Raw genomic sequence first — 27,644 nt, 5'->3', positions numbered from 1 at the left:
GTGCATATAAAAGCGTTGTTTACTTATTTATTAATTTGTCTTTATTTATTTTCCCTGCTTATTAGGCCCATCGGAGGCGTACCAAATGTAGATGTTTCCTTTATTGTGGGGGTGTTGGAGCATACAGCAACCCACACATTTATGCAAAGAGCTCACAACGCTAATGATTTAAAAGCATACTAGATCTTAGATCATACTGTACATCAAGCAACATAGAGAGAGAGAGATAAAAAGAGATTGTCACATGCTGTATAAGAGAGAGAGGGAAATAGACAAAGGCTGCATGAAAAGTAGATAACATGTAGAGAGAGAGAGAGAAGGAAGATAAGCAGCAATAACCATCTCCAGAAAATACCAGGAGACCTGCAGGAATGAAATGACAAGACTGGCTCAATCAACATCTTGTCAAGACAGTTAGCTGATGTGTAGAGACAATTTCATCCTCCCCCTCTTCCTTCTCTCCTCCCAGCGTCTTTGTGTTCCTAGCGGAGAGCTTTCCTTCTGTGAGTAGAGGAGTTCTTAGACTCTGAAGTGGGAGAGTGGGAATGGGAACACTGGAATAATGACACTTGGAAAAGTTCTGACGCACACCAGAGACGCTGCACAGCATAGAGGAGTGTGTGACAGATAAAGCCTCTGCTGCACGCATATGTCCTGAGTGGCACACACACATACATATGCATATTTCAGTATCATTCTCATTTCAAGATTTAGCTAACGGATTTCTAACGTGACCTAGCAGGGTTGACGCAATCAGAGTTTAAGAAAAGTAATAGCACAACAATCCTCAACAAGGCATGTGATTCGAGGAATCACTTTGCTTTGAATAAAATCATCTACAAAATTAATAAATGTAAATATAAATCATTCATGTCCATAGTCGGTTCAATACAGTAGGGGTTAGGGGTTCGTTCAATTCCCTAACCCCAAGTATGAGCAAGTCTGCAAGCACCTTAGCATGCACCGCTAACAAGAGAATAAGAGAGAGTGAGAAGTAACTGCAGGGTGAGAAGCTTGATTATAGATTTCCTTCATTCCCTCTGAAAAGCATAGGCTTGTTTGAGTCCCCTTTCTGTCAGAGTCTTGTTCTTCCCTTCTCCATCCCTGCTGGAAACTCTCATGTCCTATTCTCTGTTTCTCTTGCCGCTGCAGACCCCCCATCATCCCCATTTCACTCTCTCTGTCGACAGGCTGACTTGAACCCCTGCAATTTTCATGCTGATAAATTGAGAAAGGACAGGGATAGGGAGGGTGCGAGCAAGGGACAGGGTGTCTGGAATGCGGAGAGAGGGGCAGAAACAGGCATGGAAAAGGCAAATCAACAATTTGTCACACCTTATGTAACTGTGAAAAGGGCCCTGCTCAGCATTGATGCCGGGGATCAGGCCTGTCTGACAGGAGAAAAGAGAGAGGGATGGAGGGAAAAGAGAAAGTGGGGGTTTACTAAAGGGATTGGAGGGGCTAGAAGAAGAGAGGGAAGGACAGAGGAAGAAGGTGTGATGGATGGATGAGCTGCATGGTAGTCCTGAAAAGGGTCTCGTACTGTGCCAGGATGCTTACAATAGACTGCAGACTGAATAAGAGGCTAGGAGGATTAAACCCCTGCAAACAGCTCTTAAAAAGCTGTTAGGCTGCAATTTAGACACAAAACAACACTGAAAGTGAAAAAGGAAAGGGGGAGAAAGATGCGACGGGAATGTGAGGCAGTAGATAAGGTGCAGAAGATGAGACCAGGCAAACGGGAAGGCGAGAACGAAGAAAAAGAGAAAGGAATGAAATGTGGCAGGTTCTGAAATGGCAGAAACAAATACCAGTGGCCCTTGGCTCAGTTTGTTTGGACATTAGATAGAGGAGACGGCTATGAGAATGTTACAGGGACTTTGGTATGACACATCTTCACATGTGCATAAACTATTTCATACACACGCACACAAACACACTCACCCTCCACAATGAAAGCGAAAACAATAGAGAGTCTACCCACACCAAACAAAAGGATAATTCCATGGCGCAGAATGGAGCTCAGCTCTTTCCAGCTTGGGTTTAGTGGCCTTATCTGAAGCAGGCACAATGGATCGCTCTTAGCCAGCCCTGTTTATTTCCAGCAAGTTTTCACAGTAGTTTTCTCTTTTTCCTCTGCACTCATCCACGCCTTTACCTTTCTTTCTCTTGTATTCCAATCTCACCTCTAGACAAGTCATGAGCACAATGCTCAAGGTGGAGTTTCCAGCCCGTTCTCATCTCAAGGCGTCATATACTGATGGTTTTGACAATGCGTATACATCCAGCGCCTGATTATACAGAAGGCGCCTCCTAGTGGTCTAACCCTAACCCTACCTCAGACCAAAACCTACCGACGCTTTTGAAAATGCGTATACATCCAACACACATGACACCCTTTAGCGTCAATATGAAACCCAGATATATATGGGCTAGAAGGCGCCTCCTGGTGGTCTAACCCTAACCCTATCTCAGACCTAAACCTACCCATAATCGAAGCGTGTTATAGTGACGCTTTTGACAATGCGTATACATCCAAAGCACATGGCACCCTTTAGCGTCAATATGAGACCTAGATATATATGGGCCAGAAGGCGCCTCCTAGTGGTCTAACCCCAACCCTACCTTAGACCTAAACCTACCCAAAACTGAAGCGTGTTATAGTGACGCTTTTGACAATGCGTATACATCCAACACACATGGCACCCTTTAGCGTCAATATGAAACCCAGATATATATGGGCCAGAAGGCGCCTCCTCTTGGTCTAACCCTAACTCAGACCTAAACCTACCCATAACCGAAGCGTGTTATAGTGACGCTTTTGACAATGCGTATACATCCAACGCACATGGCACCCTTTAGCGTCAATATGAGACCTAGATATATATGGGCCAGAAGGCACCTCCTAGTGGTCTAACCCTAACCCTACCCCACACCTAAACCTACCCATAACCGAAGCGTTATATTGACGCTAAAGGGTGCCATGTGAGTTGGATACGCATTGTCAAAATAAGGATAATTGAAGAGCAGGCTACGGTAAGGGTGTTTGACCTATCTATCTATCTATCTATCTATCTATCTAGATTTTAGCATGATCATGAATCCATGTGAGCTGTATTCCCCCGCTGCAACATCTTCACTTTTTATAATCAGGGTTGTCAGAGCAAACAGTGAAGAGGTTGAGGGAGGGCTAAATATGGCTTGACATGGGATAAATATTCTGATTTATCTGCAACTGTGCCAGGGGCGAAAAACCAAGTGCCACACACACACACATAGACTTTCGCTAATACCATCAAGACTCCCCGCTGTCCCTAGTGAGTGTAGACCAGGGAGGGATCATTGCTAACATCTGTTCGTCCGTTCGTCCCAGTGAGGCAGAGTGCATAGCTCTCGCCTCAGACACATCCTGGGCTCTAAAAACAGCCTGGAGAAACTAGGGGAGAGTGAGAGAAAAAAGCAAAGCTCTTTAATATGTCATGCTCAAGTCAGGCACAGCTGCAGTTGCACTTAACGTGTGACAAAAAAAGACAAAGTCACTGTGTCAAAGTAGCAACTAAATGTGAGCCACAATCCCCACACGCCTGCCCTATTTACGCCACCACACGAACACACACTCCTCTCTGCTTCCATCCAGTGCCGTGAAATGATATTCCATTTTCAAAAAAAAATCCGGATTAAAGTGTATCAGGCCAAGTGTGTTATGACCTTGTTACTAGGGGAAGGGGGAACGCGTAAACACACAGGCACACACAGATGCCACACACTGTGGAGCAAATCACAACGTAGGTTTTAGAGGCGGCTTTCTCTGTCTTATCCCACGCACCTCTTTATTTGTCATGGTACCTTATAATGACATTGCATGAACCAGAAAGCCATGTTAATATCAAGCCTTTTGTCTGACCTGCTCATGCGAGTACCATCTTTATTATCCTGTTTTGAACTTTTGTTAATCGGTTTTCCTTCTTTCCACGAGTGCATTCTAAGCAGGACCAGGTTAGAAATCCTCAAAAGGGTCCACCTATAAAAATGTTCAATTGCTTCTCTTCATCTCAACACCTCCTCCTTTTTATTCGTCTTTTCCTGCGTTCATCCCTCTCTTCTATGTCAGGAATGAACTCATGTAATTAAGCCGCTAACATGCCGTTAAAGAATTGGCTAATTCAGCAAGGAGGAATTATTCCAATTTGAAATGACTCATTAACCAGACGTGATATTTTGTTGAGCTTCTCTTGGAGCAAGATTTGGAGAGCGCTGAATCACTCCCGTGGTGTGAACTCATTTCGTTACATATGTGGGTTTGTGTGTTCGAATGGCTACATGCATTGCAAGGGTAAGAAATATGCTTTTGGTTTTGCTCATAAGGCCAAATGCGTGCATTGATACAGGTGCATAACTTGTAAATGGGCCCGAATGCAAGCTGTGAATGTCTTGTGTGTGATAGAGTGATTAAAGACATGCACGGAGGCACAACTCAGTAAGGGGTCTAAAGAGGAACTATTGAATATACAAAAGCCCTTAAACATCGGCTCATCCTGATGAATTATCACCGCTCGTAAACATTTAGATGCTAGGGCAAGATTCTTTAATTGCAATCGATGTTCATCCAGTACCTGATGCAAAAAGGAGAATCCCAGAAGCACAACACAATTACAGTATCTGTAAAAAGACTCAATATCTCATAAATATCGTGCTCCAGGGATGGCAGAAGTGTACACAAAAAGAACAATTCTATATGAAAAATAGACTTAAAGTCTTGGCTTAGAAATACTGCAGCTGATGATAATGTCAAGAAGAGTTTTGTTTTTGACAAAAGAGTCATATTTAGTGTATTAATTACTCATATCTAGCTCTTGACAAGTATAGGTCAGGGTTTCCAAATATAAATTACCACTTACTAATTACTATGGGTATTTATATACATTCTGTATGAAGCATGAAAATAATAATCACAAAATCACAATCCTACATGGAAAAAAGGTATAAGAAGAAGCATTTGAATCATGATGTAAGAAACTAGGTAGCTTTGGAAGACTGAGCATTTGGTATCCTCCTCTCAGTAACAGTTCCCATGGGAATGGGAACTTGTGGGATGCAGGGTGATATTAGTGTTGCAGGTAGTCAGAGTCAGGCATGATGCATGTTTTCCCCTAATTCATTTATTTTCCCCTAACTATTTAATGGGTCTGTCCAGTAAAAGGTTGGTGCAGTACAAGAAAAAGACAAGGAAGTAGAGGTAGCATACTTCCATGGTATTGCTATTTCTTTCCCTGTCCATCCTCAAGTGAAGAAAAGAGGACTGTCAGCACAAGAGGGAGTAAAGAAAAAAAAGCAAGTTTGAAAATATCTGAAATCTGCACTGGCCTTTGCCTTGGAAGGAAAGGAAGCTTATGTTTCTGAGAGAGAACATTGGTGTGGGGTTGTGTAGGAGGTTAGGGGGGGGGGGGGTGGATGGTCTTTGCTGCACCCCTTGATGGAGTGGATAATTGAGTCTCGACCAAACTCCGTCAGCCAAGCTCGGAAGCCCCTTTTCAGCTCAAAGAAATGCAGTGAGAATGATGAAGTGAGAGAGAGAGAGAGTGAGAACAACAGAGAGTGAGAGAGGATGGAGGAGAAAGAAAATCCTGGGCTCCCTCAGGGGGGGAAAGCCGCTATTGAAAAGCTATTAAACTTGCATTTAGCAGGATTGATTGGAAATGAAGAGGCCTATTAAAACCAAGGGACAAGGGGACAATAGTGTGTTTCTGGCCACCGTATGTTGCCCTCCTTTCACCGTCTTTCGGGCCCCCCTGGGGTGAGGCCCCCTACCCTGTCTGTTTAAACACCCCTGGCCCAAAGAGAGAAGTTTCAGAGGGGTTTAGCACCAGCTGAATAGACCCCTCTTTATCCACCACTGGCACGCTATTCTCCTATTTAACCACACTGAAATAAAAGGGCAAAGAAAGAGGAGGAAAGGCAGAAAAAATGGGGGGACGGCCCCTTTCTTATTGAAGAACCAGTAACAGCCCTCCCCTTCTAAAACCTCCATCAAATTGGGCTCTTTCTTCCCTCGCCCTTTTTGAAATCTCATGTGAATGGATTAGTTACTTCTGGCTGGTTGCCATCTTTCTACTTTCAAGAGGGCTCATGATGCACCAGATCCAATCATAAAGCTCTTGCAATTGAGAAACACAGAAAGTGTGTAAGAAGACCATGTGTGTATATAAAAGTGATTGGAATAGTGAGAGAGAGAGAGATGGATGTTTGTTGTTTAGTCGGGACACATTTATCTTGATATGCAAATCAAGCCGGAAAAACAGTAAAAGTGTTTAAAAAGGAGAAAGAAAGACAGCAGCAAAGCCAAAATAGAGGGAAGGCAGTGCGGTGGCAGGTGCCTTTCTCAGCCCACGACGGATGGCTCTCATGGGACGCTGAAAGCTCCATTGATTGTTTAACCAACAATTTTACTAAAAAACAGCACTTCCCCCACCCTGAGAAGAAGTAACAACAGATTCTCTGGCTCAACGGGGCATTGCTTTCCATGTCGTTCTATGCAGGTTGCCATATGGGCATGGGAAAGAGTTAAATAAGTCATGACCAGCTGACGCCTAGACCCCTTGCCAAGTTCAGAATATCAAACTGTTGTAAAATGTGTTATGGACTGTGCCTTTTTCTTCCAACCGGAAGATGATGAAATATTAGCCTTTTCTGCATCAGTCAGTTAGCGAAATGCCACTCACTGCCTTGATAAAAAAAAATTGTGTGTGACCAGTCGTGAAACTTCAATTAAGAGAGTGTGTTGGGTAGGCAAAATGATTTCAGATCAGTGTAAAAGAGTAATAGGTTCCTAGAGCCCAGTGCATGGGTACTGCAAGGAAAATTGTGTTTCATTGTGTAACTGGAAGAGTATTACCAGCTGCGGAGAGATGGTGAATGCGAGCTGGAATGGCTCTTGCTGATTCAGCGCTAATATACTATCGCACTAATGTGTTCTGTGCTTTCCCATCTCTCTCCCTGTACAAAATCACTGACCTGAAAGCCGAACTGGTTAGAGCAAAATGACAGATAGGCTTCAGCATTAGGAGGGAGAGCCTTGCTGTAGTTTACCATGGTAATCCAACTTGCTACTGGTCTATTTCAGAGAGCCAGCCTTGTGCCACTTCTGCATTTAAAGAAAAACTCAATATGACTGGAAGAGAATAAATTCTATGGGCATGCCTATGTGATAGATTGAAGCCCGTCATTGAATTTGAAGTCTTAAGGATGCTTCAGTTTTACAATGTGTGATATACATTTAATTAACAGCAGGATCCACTAGGTGGCAGCACTCTCATTTACTGTATGGTGTTGCTTTCTAAAGTCAAAGAAGATAATGGAATATGGTCCATTATTATACATATTTTACAATATCAAACACCAACCAAAGTATATTTGTTTTCCTTTTGCAGTGTCTCAAGCAGCCTACTTCTCCCAGCAGCCCCAGGACCAAGTAGTTGTTGCTGGCCAATCAGTAACCTTGCCCTGTGTGATTGTGGGATATCGGGGCATGGTGCAGTGGACCAAAGATGGCCTGGCATTAGGTGGCGAACGAGACCTACCAGGTAAAACGAACAGTCATCCCATTTAACAGTGCTTTTTTCATCATCGAGTCACTTTTAAAAATTGAGTTGAAAGGGAAAAAAAAGGAAGTCGACGTAATTAATTTCCAAGGTGTTTCTAAATGGTGCACTGGTTTGTAATTAGCTAGAAACCCAGTTTCCGATATGTCAACCAAATTTAGAGCAAGTAGCAAGGCAGAAATGATGCTGTTCCCCCAGGAGGTACACAATGCGTATTGAAGTCCATTTACCAAGGCTTAGTGTCCTCTCATCTTCATCTTTTTCTTTCCAATTAACAATTGGGAGATAAAACTAATCATAGATTGGCAGGTAAAGGGCAGCATCCCTCTTCTGCAGTGAATGTGTGTTTGAGTAACGTCACAGCCTTACTTCCTAGGCTCCATTGAGTGAAGAAACGGGAAGGCAAACAAACACTGCGGCTAATGCAAACTAGCGTTTAATTTGTCTAATCATTTCAGCCGTCTGCTCGGGCTGAGGTGGAGAATCAATCACAGCTCATGTCACGGACTGACATTTAAAATGATTTCCCCCAGCAGCTTTGAAATTAGCAACCTGGACAGTTAAAGGTTCTCTGAGCGATCCTGGGTGTTGTTGACGTTCGGAATATTTTCAAACAAATCGGAGGCTAGCTAGACCCTCCCTCCGCCGCATCTCATCCCCTCCCCCTCCCTTCCGTGCTTCCTGAAATAATTGTGAACGTGCATTTCTAGCTAATTATATCCTTGTGTGGGTTTGGCGAACATAAAGCGTCAATTTAGAAGAAAAAAAAACAATTAAACGTTACCCACCTTTCCAGTAAAAACAGAGCAACCTGAATGTCGGACTGGAAGCCCTTTTGCCGCCGGAGTTCTCGCCATCGTTCAAAAGCTTTGCTACCGATGTAAATTCGGAACTTCGCACGTTCTTTATCCGACTCCTTCTTCTTTTTAATTTGTTCTTCAGAACGACGTCTATTTGGTCGTGTGTCGGCCATTTTTCAAACTTCCCTCTGATGCTTCTATCTCCTTCACACACACACACCCCCTTCATGTGCACACGCACTAACCCCCCAGACCCACCCTCAAATACTTCTTGCCAGTGATTGGCTGGAACACTGTTTGTTAGGTTTCGTGGTCCGGGTGAGACATGATTGTTTTTGTTGCCGTTTGTGGAGCCTGTGGTGTCTACAGAGGCCGCAATTTTTTACAGTGTGTTTAGGGGACAGGCAGCTAGCCGATAGTGAGGAGACGTTTGATGTATGTGACAAAAAATGTTTTGGCCCCACATCGCTTAGAGAACCTTTGAGGCTATCTCCGTGTGCTATGCTAGCTGCATGAGCGTGGCATCTCACATGTTGCCGCTGACCAAAGATGCTAATGCAAGTAGTAGCCCTATGTGTGTGCATATCTCTAACAGTGCTGTTTGTGTGGACCAGGTTGGGTACGTTACTCTCTGGTGGGAGACCCGCTATCAGGTGAGCACAGCTTGGTGATCGATTCAGCTGAGCTAGGCGATGATGCAGTCTACGAGTGTCAAGCCACGCAGGCTGGGCTGCGATCACACAGAGCCAAACTGACGGTGCTGGGTAAGAACTGTGTGTGTGTGTGAGTGTGATTGAGAGTGAGAAAAAAAACACTGCAATATAACTCTTCTGCAACTGATTAAAAGCGGGAGGGAATAAAGGCATTCCTCATAGTCCCCAATTTCATTAACAGTATTTAAAATACTGCCTCAAATTCGTAACACTGCAAATTTCTCTGCTCCGCATAAACACTCCAGAGATCCCACCCTCATGCAATCGTAAGTCATTCCTTCATTTTTTATTCGAATTTTAAATCACGCCAAAACAGGACTCTTTTTTTTTTTTTATCAAACCAAGTCAACATAAAGCCTTCCGACACTTAACACAGTGAAGGGCCAAGGAAATGTGATTGCAGCAGTCACAAATGACTTGCGTGAATGGTTAAAAGTCAAAGTCTGCACAGTTAGCACATTCCACAGTGACTCACAGAATTCATCAACCACAGGGCTGCTTTTACATTAACGCAATATGATTGATCTACATACTCTCCGGCATTTAGCGACAGGGGTGGGGGGAGGGGGGTCACTGGGGATTTCAGCTTAGTGCTGCGTTGCTGACACCTGGTGGCCCAACTTGGACAAACCGGTGTTGTATAGTATCTAAAAACACAGCATATGTACATCATAGGCTAAAAATATGGGACGTTAAAGAGTAAGTGCTATGAGAATGGTAAAGATCAAGTTGTTACTGCAAAATAAGAAGAATTCTGTCTTGGCACACAAACACAGTCTCACCAAAGAAAAGTAGGGCTACAACAATAGCCTTTGTGTGTAGCGAATATGTAGCGAGTATGCCAGCTCCCGCATGAAGGGAAAGAGGTGTGTGTGTACGTATATGTGAGCGATCATGTGTGTACGTGCATGTAGGGGCATGTGGGGAAATCAATGCAGCCGGATGAGACCAAAGCAATCCAACAGAGTCAAAAAAGTCAACGGCGGGAGTGCAGTCGAGGGAATCCGCATGGAAATTAGAATCACCTCGCGCACGGATTCCATTAGCACCTGGGCAAGACCAGTGAAAAGACCTCTGACAATTCTAATACAAAAACAGAAATTGGTTCGGAGAAAAGGAGCAGGACAGACGGAAGTGTGTACCACTGAAAGATTCTCTCTTTTTTGCACGCGTTTCTGTGCCTACTGCGAGATGGACACCTTCATCAAAGGTGGCAGACACTATTTGCCTAAGGCTTGCACACAGCCATGCAAACAAATGAACAAATCAGTAATTCAGATGAAACGGACCTGCGGCAGAGTGCCTGTAAATAGACTCATAATAGAAAATCTCAGCTATGTTAAAAGGGCATGAGTACTGTCTTAACCTTTTTCAGAGGGAGCCTATCTATCTCAATCTCTCTGTCCATTTACCAGCATGTTCTGTATAGGTCAAACCAGCTAAATTGCTACTGCACTACAGCCAGGGAGAGGTTATGGTTATTAAAAATACACTACATTTTGAACAATCTTCGATAGAGTTGAATAGTCTACTGGTCTTTAGTACGCTTCAAAGTCAATTTAAAGGAAAAATGAACCTTAGGTCTAATAAAACATCGGTACCTAGTCAACCGTTCTCTGAGATTTGTTTTCATGATAATCGAATGTAAAGAGTTTTGTCTTTAAAAACTATTTAGCGTTTGACGATAGTATACGGGGCGCTAGTTAATACCACTAACAAGCAGGGGCGTAGCACCAAATTCTGGGCCCTGTACACTCTCAATGTCAATGGGCCCCCTATATGGCATTGTACGATGCGGGTTAGCAAAGTGAAAATTCAATTTTGAATGAAATGTATTTTTTTAATTATTTGAATATAAACAAATATAAACAGTGTTTAAATAATAAAATCAGATTATAGTAATGACTGGTTCTTTCATTCACCACCTGAATTGATGCATTTGGCCTACTTGTGCTCAAATACCTTTAAACCTTAGGCTACATCAGTTTTGTGTACTAACATTTTGATCCATGATACTGATGCAAGTTTTAAATGAAAAACATTTATTTTTAAATAGGAGAACACAAGAACACGAGAGACAACTGTACCCTCAGAAACCAGGTTAAACTGATGCCACCAACTTTCTCAGTTGGTCGCATCAGCATTTGATTTCGTCGCGGTTATTTTTAATTTTTTTTGCTACATGCCATGGGATTAATCAATGCATGCCGATGAATAGTGGTTTTAATGGACCAAAGCCAGCAAAGGCTTACCATAAATACCTGTAATATATTAATTATCATTGCCAAATTTCAGGATTTTCATGGATTTTGGACAGTAATTTTAATCTGTAATTTTAAGAATTTTACATTTGAATTACATTCAATCTATCTATTTACATTTGAATCATAATCTTCTGTGTCTGTCATTTTTCTATTAGCATCATATTTCTATCTTTTAAAAATCATTAAACATTCAAATGTACATTACATTTTAAAAGATTAGAGTATTACAACAAGCTAAAACAGATTTTTCGTTATCAAATTTTATAAGTTAGTTCAAAAATCAGAAATCTCACACTCCTTCCTCCTGCATTTTGTAATAATTTGTTTCCTGAGACATTTTCATTTTTATATTTTTATTCATGAATTCGTAATTGGCGTGTTCCACCATCAGTGTGCAATGCGCGCGTGACGTCTATGTGTCTTGCGGAAGAACACTGTTGCCGGAGCTACTTCTCTCCATTAATGTCTATGGCGAGTCACGCAGTCACTGGGCAACTTCGCATCCGAGTCAACCCCGGGAATCCGGGATAAAAAAATAGTCCGAATATAAACACTTATAACAGGCGTAGTGATTCAGGATAAGTCAAAAACACGGTTTGGAAAATGGGTTCATGATGTAGCCTACTCGTTCGATTTGAACATAAGTTACGGACTGCAGTCTGCAGCAGCTGATACAACGGTCGGTGTTCTTTTGCGCGAGCGTCCACTCGTATGCGACGCGACCACATACAATTTTAACTCGCACAATCAAATTCTCAAAAAAATGGTCGCATATGAGACCAATTTGGTCGCAGTCTGGAACCCTGCATTAGCAGCAGCTGTCTGGAGTTGACTAAGTTACGTTAACTTTAATTGGATGTAACGTTAGGTGCATATAGCAAACTCAGTTCACCTTTTGGGAAGAAAGCAGTCATCAGCTGCTTCCCCGCATTCTGCCTCCTATCTTTTTCTTTCCTCTCTTTCTTTTTTTTAAAGCCCGATTTGGGCTTTTTGCACAGCATGATCAGATCAGGCTCCCGTTACAGGCTAGGCTCACTGCGTTATTACTTGTTTGCCGCCCGCTGCGTCTATGGGCGGTCGACGCGTTGCGGACTAAACCAATTGGAAGGGGGTCCAGAGTGTCTGGCACTGAGTTCATTTTGGTCAATATTTTTTTAAAAATTATTATTAATGACATCAATTGGAGGGCCCAATTAATTCTAATTAGGTTTAAAAAAAAATTTTTTTTTAAAATTGGTGGGATTTTAAAGGGCCCTCTCCCTAGACGGGGCCCTGGGTAGTCAGGTCCACTTTTCCCCCCACTACCACGCCCCTGCTAACAAGGCTCAAAATAGCCCCACACTAACACAGTAACATAATAAGGGGTCCCTACATGCAAATCAAAGCATTGAGAGCTTTGTAAGTGTACAGACAGTTTAATAAGATGATACTTTATGAAGACAGTTCACTTCGTGTATACAGACAGGAGCCATCTTGTAAAACAGTCACGACAAGTCAAACCACGAACTTCGTGCTGAGTGAGCTGAACTGTATGAACAGCGTTCGGGGATCGACTTGTCGAGACTATTTTCTAAGATGGCTCCTGTCTGTATACACGAAGTGAACTGTCTTTATAAAGCATCTTCTTATTAAACATTCTGTACACTTACAAAGTTCTCAATGCTTTGTTTTGCATGTAGGGACCCTCATTATGTTACTGTGTTAGTGTGGGGCTATTTTGAGCCTTGTTAGTGGTATTAACGAGCGATATTTACTTATTCTATGCCCCATATACTAGCATTATACGCTAAATAGTTTTTAGAGATAAAAAATATCATGAAAACAAATCTCAGAGAACGATTGACTAGGTACCGATGTTTTATTAGACCAAAGGTTCATTTTGCACCAGAGTTCTCCTTTAACATTGTTATGTTGATTAACTATGTTGGGTTTCTAACAAAATATTCATTTCAAAAACATAAAGTATATGCCGTCATACTGTGTAAAATAAACAATGTATCATCAATAGAATGCAAAGATGAAGATTGGATCATTTTTAATATTTATTCTCACAAATCCAAGTCTCACGTTGGTCATTGCCAGGTTTATCACAATGTCTTCAACAAGCCACTTGTGGGTTCCCATAGTGATTTGACACCTGCACATTTCAGGCTAATTGGGTGGAAATTGTGTTTTTTTTTTCTCCCAAATTAAAAAAAAAGTTGTTGTTTTTTTTTTTTTTCAGTGCCACCTTCAGATCCAGTAGTAGAAGGAGGGCCAGCTGTTCGACTGAAAGCTCACACCCCTCATAACCTGACATGCCGGGCATCCGGAGCCAAACCCGCCGCAGAAATTACCTGGTACCGAGATGGAGAGATAATGCACGATGCCATCTACTCAAAGGTGAGGCTGTCGACACATTACTGACAGGCATGACAGTCACTATGGCTGATTACAACTTAGGATATCTGTCTTGCCTCTTACCTGTCCTTCACATAAATTCTATCTCACAGTGCACGAGCAAAGTTGCAAAAACTCTCGAATTCAATCTCTGTATGTCTCATCCTCATCACCCCACCGCAAGCTGCCTCCTTTTGTGCCTCTATTTTCTCTCACTCTCGCTGTTGCTCTAATACTCGAGCATAACTGGAGCATGTCAAAGCTCAGACAGGCATAAGCGTTTGATACAGTTTCCGCTGAGAGAGAAAGAGCAAAGGAGGGAGAGAGAGAGAGGAAGAGGAGGGGAAATCAGCCACAACAATGTCGAAACACAATGGGAAGTGCGTTGGAGCATGAACCGGGTGCAACTGCGAAAGTGTCACATTTGTCATGCTCCCTGACCACGCTAAATGACACTAAACGACACGTTTAAAGGGGGGGGAAAGTGAGCAGTGAATCGAGGGAAGAGGAGAGAAAGAAAGACAGATGGAACTGAAAGTAGATGAGAGAAAAATGAACACGGGAGAAGCTTGTTTAAGAGTGAGGTAGAAAACTCAAAGCCATTTTGATTTGAAACAAAAAAAAATAATGAAACGGAAAGCCACATGAAGACACAAAGAACAAAGTGAAGGAATGTGAAAAAGGTTGACGGAGCAGATGAGCAATAATAAAAGGACAGGCTGATGACAGGCGGCATCGCGACTCGATCTAGCGTGAAAATGCATTCAGCGCGTCGGAGGTTAAGCGTGTGACCTGCCATCGATTCGCCCCAGGCTCTCCAGGGAACTGTCTTCCCATAATGCTCCTGCCCCAGTACAGCACTGTCTTTCCCCCCTCCAAACACCCCCAAAACTCTGTCTTGTAGTTTCATCGCGGCACAATTCACCTCTCCCTACTTAGGTGTATTGATTTCTTTCACACAATAAATAGATTCCGAAGATGATGTGCAGCAGGAAGAGCTGATAGACAGATCTTTGGGAAAACGAGTTAAATGGCAGAATGGTCCCGGCAGCGTTGTAAAACACAAACGCACACCTGCCTCGCTAAACGCTAAACTGATGGCGGCTTTAATTCTCTGCAATGCTCAACCTACAGTGCTGGCACAGACTTGAGCTCAAATGGGATTACTGGCATCATGGGAATTCCTTATTAAATTAGGACTTGCATCAGGAAATATAGGACAATTAGATTAGGATTATCATGTCTGTGTGATTTTAACAGTGATAACAAGATGAGAGAAACAGCTGGGTTCGGTATCTGAAGTACACCGACCATTAGGGCGAAATAACATTTCAGTGGCCATCCTGTCTGTCAAATGGCTCTTCTTATTTGAATTCAAAGGCTGTCGCACGTAATAGAAATTACAGTTAGGTTTAAGAGCTGCATTATTTTCAGAACATTTCATTGAGGCATTCTAATTTCAGAGAGCAACAGCAATTTGTTCCACCAGCACTGATACGGTCTCAGTTTTTTTTTACTGTTTTCACACTGCATTACTGTCTTTTCAGACTTTGATGGAGGATGGAAAGAGAGAAACAGCGGTTAGCTTGCTACCCATGGTGCCTGAGGACAGCGATTCTGGACGTACCTACACCTGCAGGGTCCTAAACCCAGCCGCCCCCGCAGGTCGCCAAACTTCGGTTACCATCAATGTTCAACGTGAGTGTTATTTATATATTCTTTTTTTTTTGTTTATAGTGCTTTAATTTTGCAGGTAGAGGCCACATTTTGCATTTGTATTGAACGCTTGAAAACAACAATGGCTACTTAGTGTTTTGAAAAAGTTTAACACGTAAAAAATGTTTTGTCACAATAAAAAATAACATGGAGAGAGCAATATTTCAGAATAAGATTAGTGATTCTATAAATATGAGAAGTGGTTTGTATATGTTTGCAATAAACTGTGCAATTGTCTATAGATAAGCAGTTTTTTTATGGTAAAAAGAATATGTGTAATTGAACAGGGAAATGGATTTAAAAAAAAAAAAGGATTTTGACTTAGATTTACACACCTGGAGCTTTGAAGTAAAGTCATTGGGAAGGATTTGTAAAGCCTCTATTGCTGCAGTGAATCTAATCCTGCATGTTCCCTTCCAGATCCTCCGTCTGTGACTCTGTCTGTTCAGCCTCAGACGGTGATGGAGGGAGCGAAAGTGTTGTTCATCTGCTCTGCCTCTGCCAACCCTGAGATCACAGGTTACAGGTAAGCACATTTAATATCACATTTAATCCCAGATTATCCACTCCATCAGATTTGGGTTTGAGGGTAAACCCCGAATTGGATATATAAATTACAGATCACAGTTGCTCCAATGTTTGATGTCAATAATAGTTTTCAATGTAAAGGTAGCAACATCACTAAGAAGATTTATGGTGAATTTAATCGAATAACTGGATATATTTTCATCACCATATTTCAAACAGATGGTCCAAAGGTGGGATTCCTATCTCAGAGGCCAATGGCGACAGCCTGGAGGTGACCGTAGATCACTCTTACTTCACAGACCCAGTTTCCTGCGAGGTGTCCAACTCAGTAGGAAGTACTAATGTCAGCACCTTGGTGGATGTACAATGTGAGTAGTTTTCTGTCAAAGAAAACAAAGCTCTATTGGTCAGGATTTTAGAGATGTAGAGTTTGTTGTAGCATTGTATTAAAAGTGCTAGATATACTACTCACCTTTTTTGTTTGGGCCATGTCTTTTGGTCTTCATGTGGATGTTTTAGAAATGAAGTGTCTATTAATTGATATAATGTATAGGTATAATCAATAGCATAATGTTAGGTATAATCAACCTCATAAATATTGTAAACGTGGCAATATATATGATACATTTTCATATATAAGGAGGTAAACACAATCATATTTTTTCCATCAAAAATATTGAAATATACGCACCGTACCTCCCACAATCTCTTCTAGGAGTGACCTTTATTTCCTACTTGTATTCTAGCATATTTCCATTAATAAGACTGCAGATGAGAACAGTGTAATGGGCTTCATTCCTGTTTTGTGCACACAAAAACACTCAAGAACTCAATATGAATCCACATCTTTAATTTGCAGTTGGTCCCAGGTTGCTGACAGAACCAAAACCCCAGACAGTGGACATAGGGATGGATGCTGCTTTCACTTGTTCGTGGACGGGCAACCCTCCCCTCACTCTGGCCTGGACCAAACAAGGATCCAGTGTGGTATGCTGACCTCTTCTCTTCTTCTTTCTAAATATGGCATACCATCAAGCTATAGGTTTAATTTGATTTCCATTAGGCTATGGAATGATTGAGTCGCAATGATTCAGAACGCCTTTTGTTTTGGTTGACAATCCATAGTTTTTTCCAGCCCAGTTTTTGTTTGATCCGGTACACATATTCCATTTAGTAAGTTATTAACTCAAAAAAAGGTTCATTACATAAACCAGTATATTAACCCTCTGGGGACTAAGCCCTTTTTGTTCTGTTTTCTCTATTTTTGACATTTGGGCTCATAAACTACATGTAATGGAGATGGATAGAACACTATGTGTTTGGTATCTATGGATTCAGAAGACCCTAAGCTAACAAAAGCATGCATTTAATGTGTTTATAAAGGAAGTATGAGTGAAAAATGTACAATATACTAGAGAATTTCAAAAACGGAAATTCGATTTTTGTCATTTATTTCTGAAAATCACTCTCTCGCTCCGTAAAGCCTCGTTTATACTCGCTTTTTGTCGTCTCCTCCACTCTGAGAGTCCTCCGATTTGCTTAAATACTTCATGGTAACCTTCTCCTGATTGGGTAAGAAAAACATTTTTCCATCGGCAATTTTTCCATTGGTTGTTGCTCGTGAATCTGCCAAACAACATCGATTTCACTGGTCTTTGACGGTCTGTATATAAGCCGGGTATTCGGTTATCACTGTTTTCAGCGGAATCTGAGGAAGACGGCAAAAATACTGTACCTCTATCATGAATAGTTTAAGTACACATTAAGTACTTAAGATAAGTACACATTTTTAAAAGTATGTCATTTTGGGCAGTACCGCCCAATCCGTCCATTCAAGTCATATCTAATTTTTTTATGGCACCAAAATCAACACCACATTTCCCCCACCCACCTCCATCCCAATTTAACCCCTGTCTGTAGAGAAAAGATCAAATGATTTTCTGCTCAGTGCTGGATGGTTAATGGATGGCATTTCTGTTTACGGTGCATTTACAAGAATATGGCAAATGGATAAAGTGATTGCTAGCCTAAAATGAAAGTTTATCTCCAGAAGGGGTGTGAAATGCATCAGCCCATTCTGCTGTAAGTGTTTCTCTGCTGCTGCTTAATCAGATTTCATAAAGAGCCTGAGAAAGCAAACAAAAAGCGAGAGAGGAAAGGAAAAGAGAGAGTGGGAGGCCAAGGCTGAAAAGCCAGAAGGTTCTGATGAGGCAATCAGTTAATTTTGCCATGACTACATCCCTCCACCCTGCCCTTCCTGAGTATGGGCCGATCTGATCCACAAGTAGAGCGTTTACTTCATCGCCACAAGATATGGATTAATTGGCTAATTCGATGAGTGCCGGCGAATGAAAAATCGAGGCGAGTGCTAAACGGATTAATCACAGTTTGGCGGCGTCGAGAGGGGAAGGAAGGGAAGGGGAAGAGGGTGCTCTAATGATCAATCTAATGATGGCTTCTAACAAGTGACCACAGTGTGTGCACTAGAGGCGAAGGAGCACAAGGATCTGCTTACACTCTGGAAATTTTTGCTCTGCCATTGTAGTAGGTTTAATTAGAGCAGTCGGTTGACTCAGAGGACCCAGGCTGGAGCGCTTTAGACAGTAATTAAGATTGCTGCAGACGAAATTACAGGCGGAGTCAATGCTTTCCCCTTGGTATTGGTGGCATTGGTCTTTCTCTTGTGTGATCCACAAACTACAAAATGGATGAGTGGTGCTAATGGGGCCATCTCTGAGGGCCATGGCTTGATCTGTCTGGAACAAACAAAAAAATCATGCCGTGTGTCACAATCTTCCCAATTATCCTGGGGAAATATTGACTTTCTGTAATGATTTTTATTCCACAACTTGCTAGAAACATAAGACTTTAACAGGAAGTGAAAAAAACATCAATATTACAAACATATAGACAGGCACTTTCATACAGACGTTTTCTCTTTCTGTTGGTATAAATTATTGACATGTGGTTTGTGGCAAACTCTTACCTGATGTTTCTATTGGCGCTTTTCCACTACACAGTACCAGCTCGACTCGACTCGGTTTTCAGTTTGTTTGGTTTTCCACTGTGTAAGTTGTACCTGTTCCTGCTTTCGGATACATTTTTTTGTACCACCTTCGGCGAGGTTCTGAGCGAGCTAAGGCGATACTAAAATGTCACGTGAAAACAATGCCGACTGCTGATTGGTCAGAGAGAATCGTCACCATTCACTGCGTCATCATTACACGCGCCAGATGGAGTATCCAGAATAACCTCGCTATTTTTAAATAGTTTGGCCAGAGATAGTTACTATTATTGTGGCACCTCGGAAGAATACGCCGTGGTCAAACGAGGAGGTGCAGACTTTCCATTGTTTGGTGGCCGAAGAGAGGATCCAGCGAGAGCTTGATAGGGCAACGAGGAACGAAAAGCGTCGCTATGACGACCGGGTACTATTTGTGGCGGCAATGGAAAACGGAACGAAAAGCGAGCTGAGCCGAGCCAAGTCGAGTCGAGCTGGTACTGGAAAAGCTCCATATCTGTGGTCACTTGATGAGAAATGTCTTGGTTTAGCAACAGGTCTGAACACAGGCTATTCTTGTTCGTTTTATTTAACAGGTGCTCAGCAATAGTAACACCCTGCAGTTGAAGGCAGTCACCCAAGAGGATTCTGGGACGTACACATGCAAAGCCATCGTGCCTCGAATCGGTGTGGCCGAGAGAGACGTAACTCTAACTGTCAATGGTAACCAAATTCTGTCTTTTTATTTCATTTGTTGGATTGTATTCATGATACAAAACCATGAGGTGGATTCTTTGACTAGGGTTTGGAACAAAAGCTGCAATTTTTACTATTAATCAGTGAATTGCTTCTTCAATTTATGAGCTTTATATTTATGTGCATGACTCATGCAGTTAGTCTAGTGCACAAGGACCATCAGCTCGGTCTTCTTTGTTTTCATTAGCATCCTTAGTAAGTACGATTTCTCTTCATCTCTGTTTCTCTCTCACACAAACACTTCAGGCCCTCCCATCATCACGGCTGAGGCCACGCAGCAGGCCGTCAAGCATTCCAAGGGCAAGCTGGAGTGTCTGGTTGGTAGCAGCCCTCCTCCTGACAAGATTGTAAGTATACTTTCTCCTATTTCTGTGTGTGTGTTTGCTTAGTCTAGCCTTTTTCCTGACAAGCTTGTTTGTGAGCCTCTCCCTTGAGCAGGTGCTTTCTGTGTGTGTGCACATCACACGCTCAAGCTCCCTCCACCAATATCTCATGCGAGGCTTCTCTTCCCTTGCTCCTGTTTCTCTTTCCATATCCGACACCCACACGAATGTACACTCGCGCGGCTACACAGCCCCGTTCCCCTATTAGAGAGCGCTCGATGAGAGGGCTGATCGTGTAGCTCACCTCTTCCACCCTCAAGCGTGCAGAGGCGAACCGCACTAATGCCAGGGTCTGCAGAGAGGACCTCCGGCCCTCTAGGCTCCTTTCCAACGACGAGCAATTAGTGCATAGCACCGCTGACCTCCCATGACCTCTTAGTACGTGGGTAGGCATTTCAGTAGATAATTAGGGTCTAAGTTGGAAAGGCAGCGAGAAGAAGGGAGAAGCAGATACAGAGACAGATGGAAGCAAGGGTAACTGAAAGCAATGATGCAAAGATGGAATCAGAGAGGAGGAAAACAATCTGATCCTGGAAACAGTGACAGGTGGGGATTCAGGGTGTTATTGCCTGTTATTCCTTCACCTCAGGCCAGTCAAGGGAGGACTTCTCTGACATGCTATTTCACCTCTTTGCCAGAAAGGTGAAGGGAAGAAACAATGGCTTGTTCTCTCTCTCTCTCTGAGTAGCTTTGAGATTTCAGACTGACCTTCTTCTAGACAGGAGCTACTTGTCTTCCCCGCACGCTTTCTCACAAAGCTCTTTTTCGCAAGCCGAGGCACAACACTGTTGGTAAACCAACTCGACATGACAGCGAGCATAAGAAAAATTGTAATCTGACTCTATAAGACACTGAATGTCCTGGGTTGACAATTTTTATGTCCATGTCCTTAATTCTTTTATGTTCAAAATGCCACTTTTAGTTGCTGTGCTGGTTGGACTAGGCTTGAATTTTTAATGACGCAAGTCATTACAAATTTTTAATGTTTTAAGTCAACCTGGAATCAAAATGGACCCCATTCACTTAATACTAGGGATGTCCCGATCAGGTTTTTTGTGTTCTCCTGCTCCGATCCGAATATTGAATCTGCCGACATAGAGTCCCGATCTGATACTTGTATTTTCTTAGAGAGCTTGGTGCAAATTTCAAGTACAGGGATATGCAGAGAGTTTATCAGGGGCTCAAATGTAAATTGTAAAAAAATCAATTATCTAAATCTACTGAGTGATTCCAACATACTACTACTACAGCTATATAAATATATATATGAAGAGTTCAGATACAAAAGCCTCTAAGTGCCATTTGAAATTTTCTTCTTATGATGATTTTTATCAAACTTGTATAATTAAGTTCAGTGTTTTCACTTAAATATGGCAATGATAATTACCTATTAATTGTTATTTAAGTGAAATTACTGAACTTAAATATACAAGTTTGATAAAAATCATCATTAAAGAAGAAAATTTCAAATGGCATTTAGAGGCTTTTGCATCTGAACTCTTCATATATATATATATATCACATTACAAATTCACAAAAAAAACTTAATCGATCCTGATCCTTGAGATCCTTGTTCTTAATACATGTTCCTGGTCATAGTATAAATAATTCACACAGTGCGTGTTATTGTTATAAATAAACTTTCTGCTTGATATCAAATATCCCTCTTAACTTTTCATGATCAAATCAATAAAATCATTTGTAACTGTTGTAACCGTTTGTAAACATTTCATGCTTGCTTAAAGTGTGAGAAAAAGATTGTCGCTTTACCTTACACCTTGTTGTTTCTTCCTCCTCAGGTGTGGACATTTGGGGATATGATCTTGTCATCTGGCTCTTCTGGTCGTTTCTCCGTGCAGACAGTAAACAGTGACCAGGGGGTCCTCTCCTCGCTAATTCTCTCAGAGACTCTGGCCCAAGATTTCCAGCTTCGATACAACTGCACTGCTTGGAACCGCTTCGGTACAGGCACAGCATTGGTCACTCTTGAAGAGCAAGGTATGGGTCCTCATGTCATATTATCCTGTGTAAAACATACAGTACCAGTCAAAGGTTTGGACACACCTATTTCCTTACTATTACTATGCTCCACCTTTTAGAATGGTAGTGGTCATTAAATCATGAAATTAAGTATGGAAATGATGTAGGGATCAAACAAATTAATTATTTTTGTTAAATAAATCAAAATTACATTATAATTTAGCTTCTTTGAAGTGGACAGCACATGCTTTTAAATCACTGAGTTGAGATGCTTTTAAAAATATTGAAATTAAATTAGTATTGATTGTTTTTTTTTGTTTTTTTTTGCCAAGAAAGTTTTACATAGGCACACTTTATATTTGTTTAACAAGTAATTTTATGCCTTTAAGCTTCAAATTCAGTCAAGTGTGTCCATACTTTTGACTGGTAGTGCAGATCAGCGAGGAAATGTTTGGGGGGATTTTCTGAGAAATGTTGGGTCAGGAGAGGCAAAATGGAGGATTGAGAAGCAAACAACTGAAAGTAAAGTGAGAAAAGTGGCATGGGGTTTTAGATTTGGGTACGGGCCAAGCTCTGTTTGGCACCATTGCTTTAGTCATTAAGGGACGGATGATTTTAAAACACTGACAGTAAGTTGTACGGTTTGTCCACCTTAGAGTTTTTGCCTTTTATTTAAGATTAGTCATGACAAGCTTAATCCAGTTCAAGTCCGCTCTATGGAGGGATTGCATCCCAAAACACCCTGCAACCCTGTGCTAATCTTAATTATACACCACCAAATCAATATCATTTAATCAGGAGATGGTCGACTTAATGAATACATTCGTTCCATAACAAAGATATAGATTTTGAGCCTGGATGAATTAAATCAAGACCTAATGTACGACATGGGTATGTGACGCTTCACTGACCGTTACATTTTGTATGCACAGTGCACCATCTTAAATGTGCTTAAATAAGACTAAGAGCGTTGTAGACGGCTTGAGCCTTTGTACTGGAAGACACCAAAAATAAGGTCTTCGCCAGCAATTTGCATCAAGGCAGCAGAGCCAAGTCTCTGGAGAGGCAGACAGTGCTATCTCCTGGAATCTCTAATTAGATTACTGTCGGCTGCCTCGCTGCATGTCAGGTCTGGTTACCCCTCTTCCACCAGAGATTAGAGACAATAGCTGGGTCCTGTGATGCCACCGCAGATCACACTAGATGAATTTCTATATGTTGCGCTTCAGTTTGGACGTGGCTTGGAAAAAGAGTTTCTGGGAGAACGCATTTGTCAAGCAGACAGCCTTTTTTGAATCATCTGGAGGACTGGGATATCTTTTGATAATATGTAAATGAAATCATCTCACAAATAACTGTCAAGAACATGTCATACACTGAGTCATACTTTAGCCCCAAAGTTTAAAGCAAAAAGAAAAGAAATACCCTATTTAAGATCTATAAAATGGAGCCAGACCGATTTATCGGCAGGCCGATATTATCGGCCGATATTAGGCATTTTACAAACTATCGGTATCGGCAGTTATAATGGCAGATAAATGAATATTTCAAAAATAAAATAAAAACAGACGAAACACGCATCAACCATGTCATGAGTGTTGGAGTTGTATAGTTTGTCCACCAGAGGGCACTCTACACGAATGACAAAATTTTTAGCATGACAAAATTTGTGACTATCGTGTACAGTTTTGCTGCTGTTAAAGGTGCCATCTGGAACTAAAAATCAAAAAATATTACATATTCCATAACAGATGGGGGCAGTATACCTCCAGAAAATGTGTTGTGCCGCCGCCGCGCGCACTCTCACGTCTTCAAACAACACAAGCGAGTGCTGTTTTGCTCTCTTTCTCCGCATATTATTCAAATCATTTGACACGATAATAAAAGGTTGGAAGACCGAGGTTTTACGTGGAGCATTTGGGGATTTTTAGAGATCAGAGACTCAATGAACAACATCTCAACACTAAATGATGAAGACCATCTCATAGACGCCTGTCTCAAAAACAAGCTGGTGCATTTCGACGATATGGGAAAATAAAAGCCTGCGGGCTATTATTTTATTCGTTTTGTTCATATTACACTTTTATTGTTAGTTTGAATTAATTTGACAGACAGCATTCGCTGATGTTGATCAACCTAGTGCCATTCAGAGCTGCCAACTCTCACGAATTCACCGTGAGACACAGGTTAGTTAAGCTCTCAGATTCGGTCAATTTTATCACGCAATTCAAACAATAAATACTGTTTTGTCGCTTGTACATGTTACACGACAGATCCCTAGCGCACGTGAACCGATCATCTCTACTAGCTAATGGAAAAAGAACACGAACACTGTTGAAAGACACAGTATGCTACAACTTACCAAAATGTATTCCTCATGCATAATGTCGACCAATCATTTTTTTAACTCTTCCCTGAACTGAAATGTAGTAGTGGGCTGTATTTTCCACACGACTGACATCAGGTTCAAGTACACACACAAGCCGCGCGAGTTACTCGTCTATTGCAGTTTGGCTGGTGGTAATGTTGCCCGCCCGCATACCGCCTCCCATGGCCGAAACTGGTATTACGACACCTGCCGGGCCGGGGCTAGTAATTTAGCATGCTAACTTAGGTTTATATATCGACAGCACTATAACTTGTCAGTTTTTTAATTACATCATTGCACTTATTTCTTCTCATTCTTTTGATGCGTGTAGCTCATTTTTTTACGTTACGTTGTAACAGTGTAGTTGACTGACTGTCCTTTTAACTTTTGACAATGTATTTCTTTAATAGCACGTGACAGTTATAGCAATGAGACGTATCATCTCTCCTTCGCCTGTTATGTTGAAAATGTGTTTTACAATTTGCAGTATGACGTTATCCATTGCTAAATTATGGCTCATCATAGACTAGCCAATAAAAGAAACAAGTTTAATAAAAAAATATCGGCCGATATATACCAACAAATATTTGTATCGGTATTGGTCTTCAAAATCCTTAATCGCTCGGGCTCTACTATAAAATTGACAAAAATTGTAGAGGGACAAACTAAGCTATGAGACCAATAAAATCGAAATGTAAAATCATTAAATCCACTTGTTTTGTGACTGACCTTGTAATGCTGTGAAATGCATGAGCAGCCTGAATTTGGATTGTGTTCAAGAGATAGTGTCTTAATAGAATACCTGTTTCCCTTATAGAGGCCCTCCCCTTGCTAATCATCATTGGAGCATCGGTGGGCGGAGGCTGCGTCTTCATCGTTTGTGTCATCACCCTGGTTTCCATCTGCTGCCGCCACACTGCTAAAGGTGAGGTCAAAGGTCAGATGTTATCTGAGAGTTCTTATTCTCTCCTCAAAAAACATGATACAGTAGAAATCAAACGAACTAACTAGACAAGAGGTTAATTATGGGGCCACCTCTTTGCCTGGAGCAGTGTTGACCTTTTCACCTCTCTGGAAATCTTCCCACCGTTCACTTCATTAATCTCTATACACTGCGCTATTTCCTCACCCAGGCAAAAAGGGCACACGTCTGTCTAAGAGCGACATCCGCGTACAAATCGTACACAGTGACCACAACGCAGCAAGAGGAAATGACGATGAGGAGGATGTGAAGGAGCCTATGGTAAGCCCCTCTCAAACCAATGCACAGAATATTCTTATAGATAGGAATAGCTTTTACATCAAGTGCCGTACAGCAGGAAAAACAAGAACAGTTGCATATTCCCAAGGGAAATTGGATATGCAATAAGAAAACATAAAAATTAAATCGACGCCAGCCAAAATCTAGTCATTTATTATATTTTACTTAGTAAAAATGTCTACTGATAATGTCTTTACAATAAGACCAGGAGCTAGGGACACTATTAATTACGAGTGTATGACATTTCAAATGCCATAGACACTGAACAGTCTCTAACCCAAATATCTGTTCTTTTCTCAGGCTCCCAACAGTAGTGAGTCTCCGGGAACTTCTCGCACAGAGCACAGCGACCTACTGGAGGAGGAGGAGGATGAGAGATCAGATATCAAGGTATTACATTTCACAAAGCATGAATCTGATGGTTAATCTGATAAAAGCAAAAGGATTGAGGGAAATATTGTACTTAATAACACTAACTTGCTGAAAACATATTTGTATTACACTACAAGTTTGGATCATGTTCAAGAAAGCCTACAGTTATCGATCAATCGCAAACTTCTACTGTAGCTAAATCATTTGCATGCGTTTAATTCAGTACAATATTTAAAAAATATTCTGACGAGGTTTTTTTTTTCTTTCGTCCTAGGATCCCACCAATGGCTACTACAATGTGCGGGCTCACGAGGACCGCAACATCACGAGAACCGGCTTCTCCGAATATGTCCCTAATGCTCGCCCAGTCTACACTCCCTCTCAGCTTCCCTCGCCGAGCCCCTTATACGGCCAACAGTCCGCTCAGCCTCGGATTTACGACTTCTCCCAGCGTTACGCCACAACCCCTGCCACACGCACCACCTATGAGCAACAGCAGTCGCAACAACCACAGCAACAACAGCAAACTCCCACCATCTACCCCCAGGAGCCAGTCTACGCAGGCTCCGCCTACCTGCCCGCCACCTACGGTCGCGCCTTTACAAGCTACGTCAAACCCGCCTCCTTCGAAAAGGTCGACGGATACGAGCATTCAGACCAGGCCAGCAAAGTATCTAGCTCCTCCCGTTTCTCATACGCATCCTCGCAGGTGTCGTCACAGCAGTCGGACTATGGGCGGCCCTCGCAGCAACGCATGCAGACTCATGTGTGAAGGCTCCCTAAAAGACCCGCTGAGGGTCTGGCATGATCAGTGTCACAAGGACATTCTTCTGAATTGGCTTCAGGAGGGGTTAAGCAAACTTTAAACTGAGATACAAGAGGCGGAAAAGCTTTATTGCCGTCTTGAAAGTGAATGTTGGATCGATGAGAGACTTTTTTTTCTCCGAAAGAACTACGACGTGCCACTCAAGCTTAGAAGTCACCTTCAAGCGACTGATTTTCTTTTCCCAAATGCTGAACTTTAGGGGAAATGAACACTGTCCGTCAATTTGTTGCACTGTATTTCTGCAAAATGTCTCCAGCACTAACTCTTCTAGATCTTGGAGAGAGAGAGAGAGAGAGCAGTGCTGTGGAGAAGTGCCCTCATGAACTAACCTTTGTAAATGGGGACAAGACCATGACACTATGCTGAAACAATCAAAATTACGTGAAATAAAAAGTAAAATAAGAAAAAAAGTAAAAAAAAAAAAATGTGTTTGTTGGCATGCTGATGGAATTGTAAGCACATTTGTGTATCAATGACAACATGTCTTGCCTACACAAAGTGGCTCAAAGTTCAATCCACAAAAGCAGGGGAGCAGAAGGCAAGAGCGCATGCGCTCACCCTGAGAAATCTGCAGTCTGCACGGCTGTTGGGCTCTCAAGAGAGTGTTTATGTAAAGCCTCAATGGACCAGTGCAGGAAACTGGAATCTGGAATGCTTTGGTTAAAACATAATAATAAAAAATTGACAAAATCCATAAAA

General features: G+C 41.9%; 1 protein-coding gene across 1 annotated transcript in view; it reads left to right on the top strand.

The window, feature by feature from the left end:
- The window catches only part of kirrel2 (kirre like nephrin family adhesion molecule 2), a 48,337-nt gene extending 20,693 nt beyond the window's left edge, over positions 1–27,644 (top strand). The window contains exons 2-15 of the mRNA XM_039670570.2: positions 7,428–7,580; positions 9,013–9,162; positions 13,600–13,757; positions 15,302–15,452; positions 15,891–15,996; positions 16,218–16,366; positions 16,858–16,985; positions 19,596–19,722; positions 20,002–20,102; positions 21,938–22,136; positions 25,304–25,411; positions 25,620–25,729; positions 26,048–26,137; positions 26,394–27,644. Coding sequence (XP_039526504.1) covers positions 7,428–7,580; positions 9,013–9,162; positions 13,600–13,757; positions 15,302–15,452; positions 15,891–15,996; positions 16,218–16,366; positions 16,858–16,985; positions 19,596–19,722; positions 20,002–20,102; positions 21,938–22,136; positions 25,304–25,411; positions 25,620–25,729; positions 26,048–26,137; positions 26,394–26,891 — 2,228 coding nt within the window. The 3' untranslated portion in view covers positions 26,892–27,644. The remainder of the gene's footprint in view (positions 1–7,427; positions 7,581–9,012; positions 9,163–13,599; positions 13,758–15,301; positions 15,453–15,890; positions 15,997–16,217; positions 16,367–16,857; positions 16,986–19,595; positions 19,723–20,001; positions 20,103–21,937; positions 22,137–25,303; positions 25,412–25,619; positions 25,730–26,047; positions 26,138–26,393) is intronic.

This window comes from Pimephales promelas, chromosome 16 (genome assembly GCF_988280905.1).
Source record: "Pimephales promelas chromosome 16, fPimPro1.hap1.1, whole genome shotgun sequence".
Lineage (NCBI taxonomy): Eukaryota > Metazoa > Chordata > Actinopteri > Cypriniformes > Leuciscidae > Pimephales > Pimephales promelas.
This window is presented reverse-complemented; position numbering and strand designations above follow the sequence as displayed.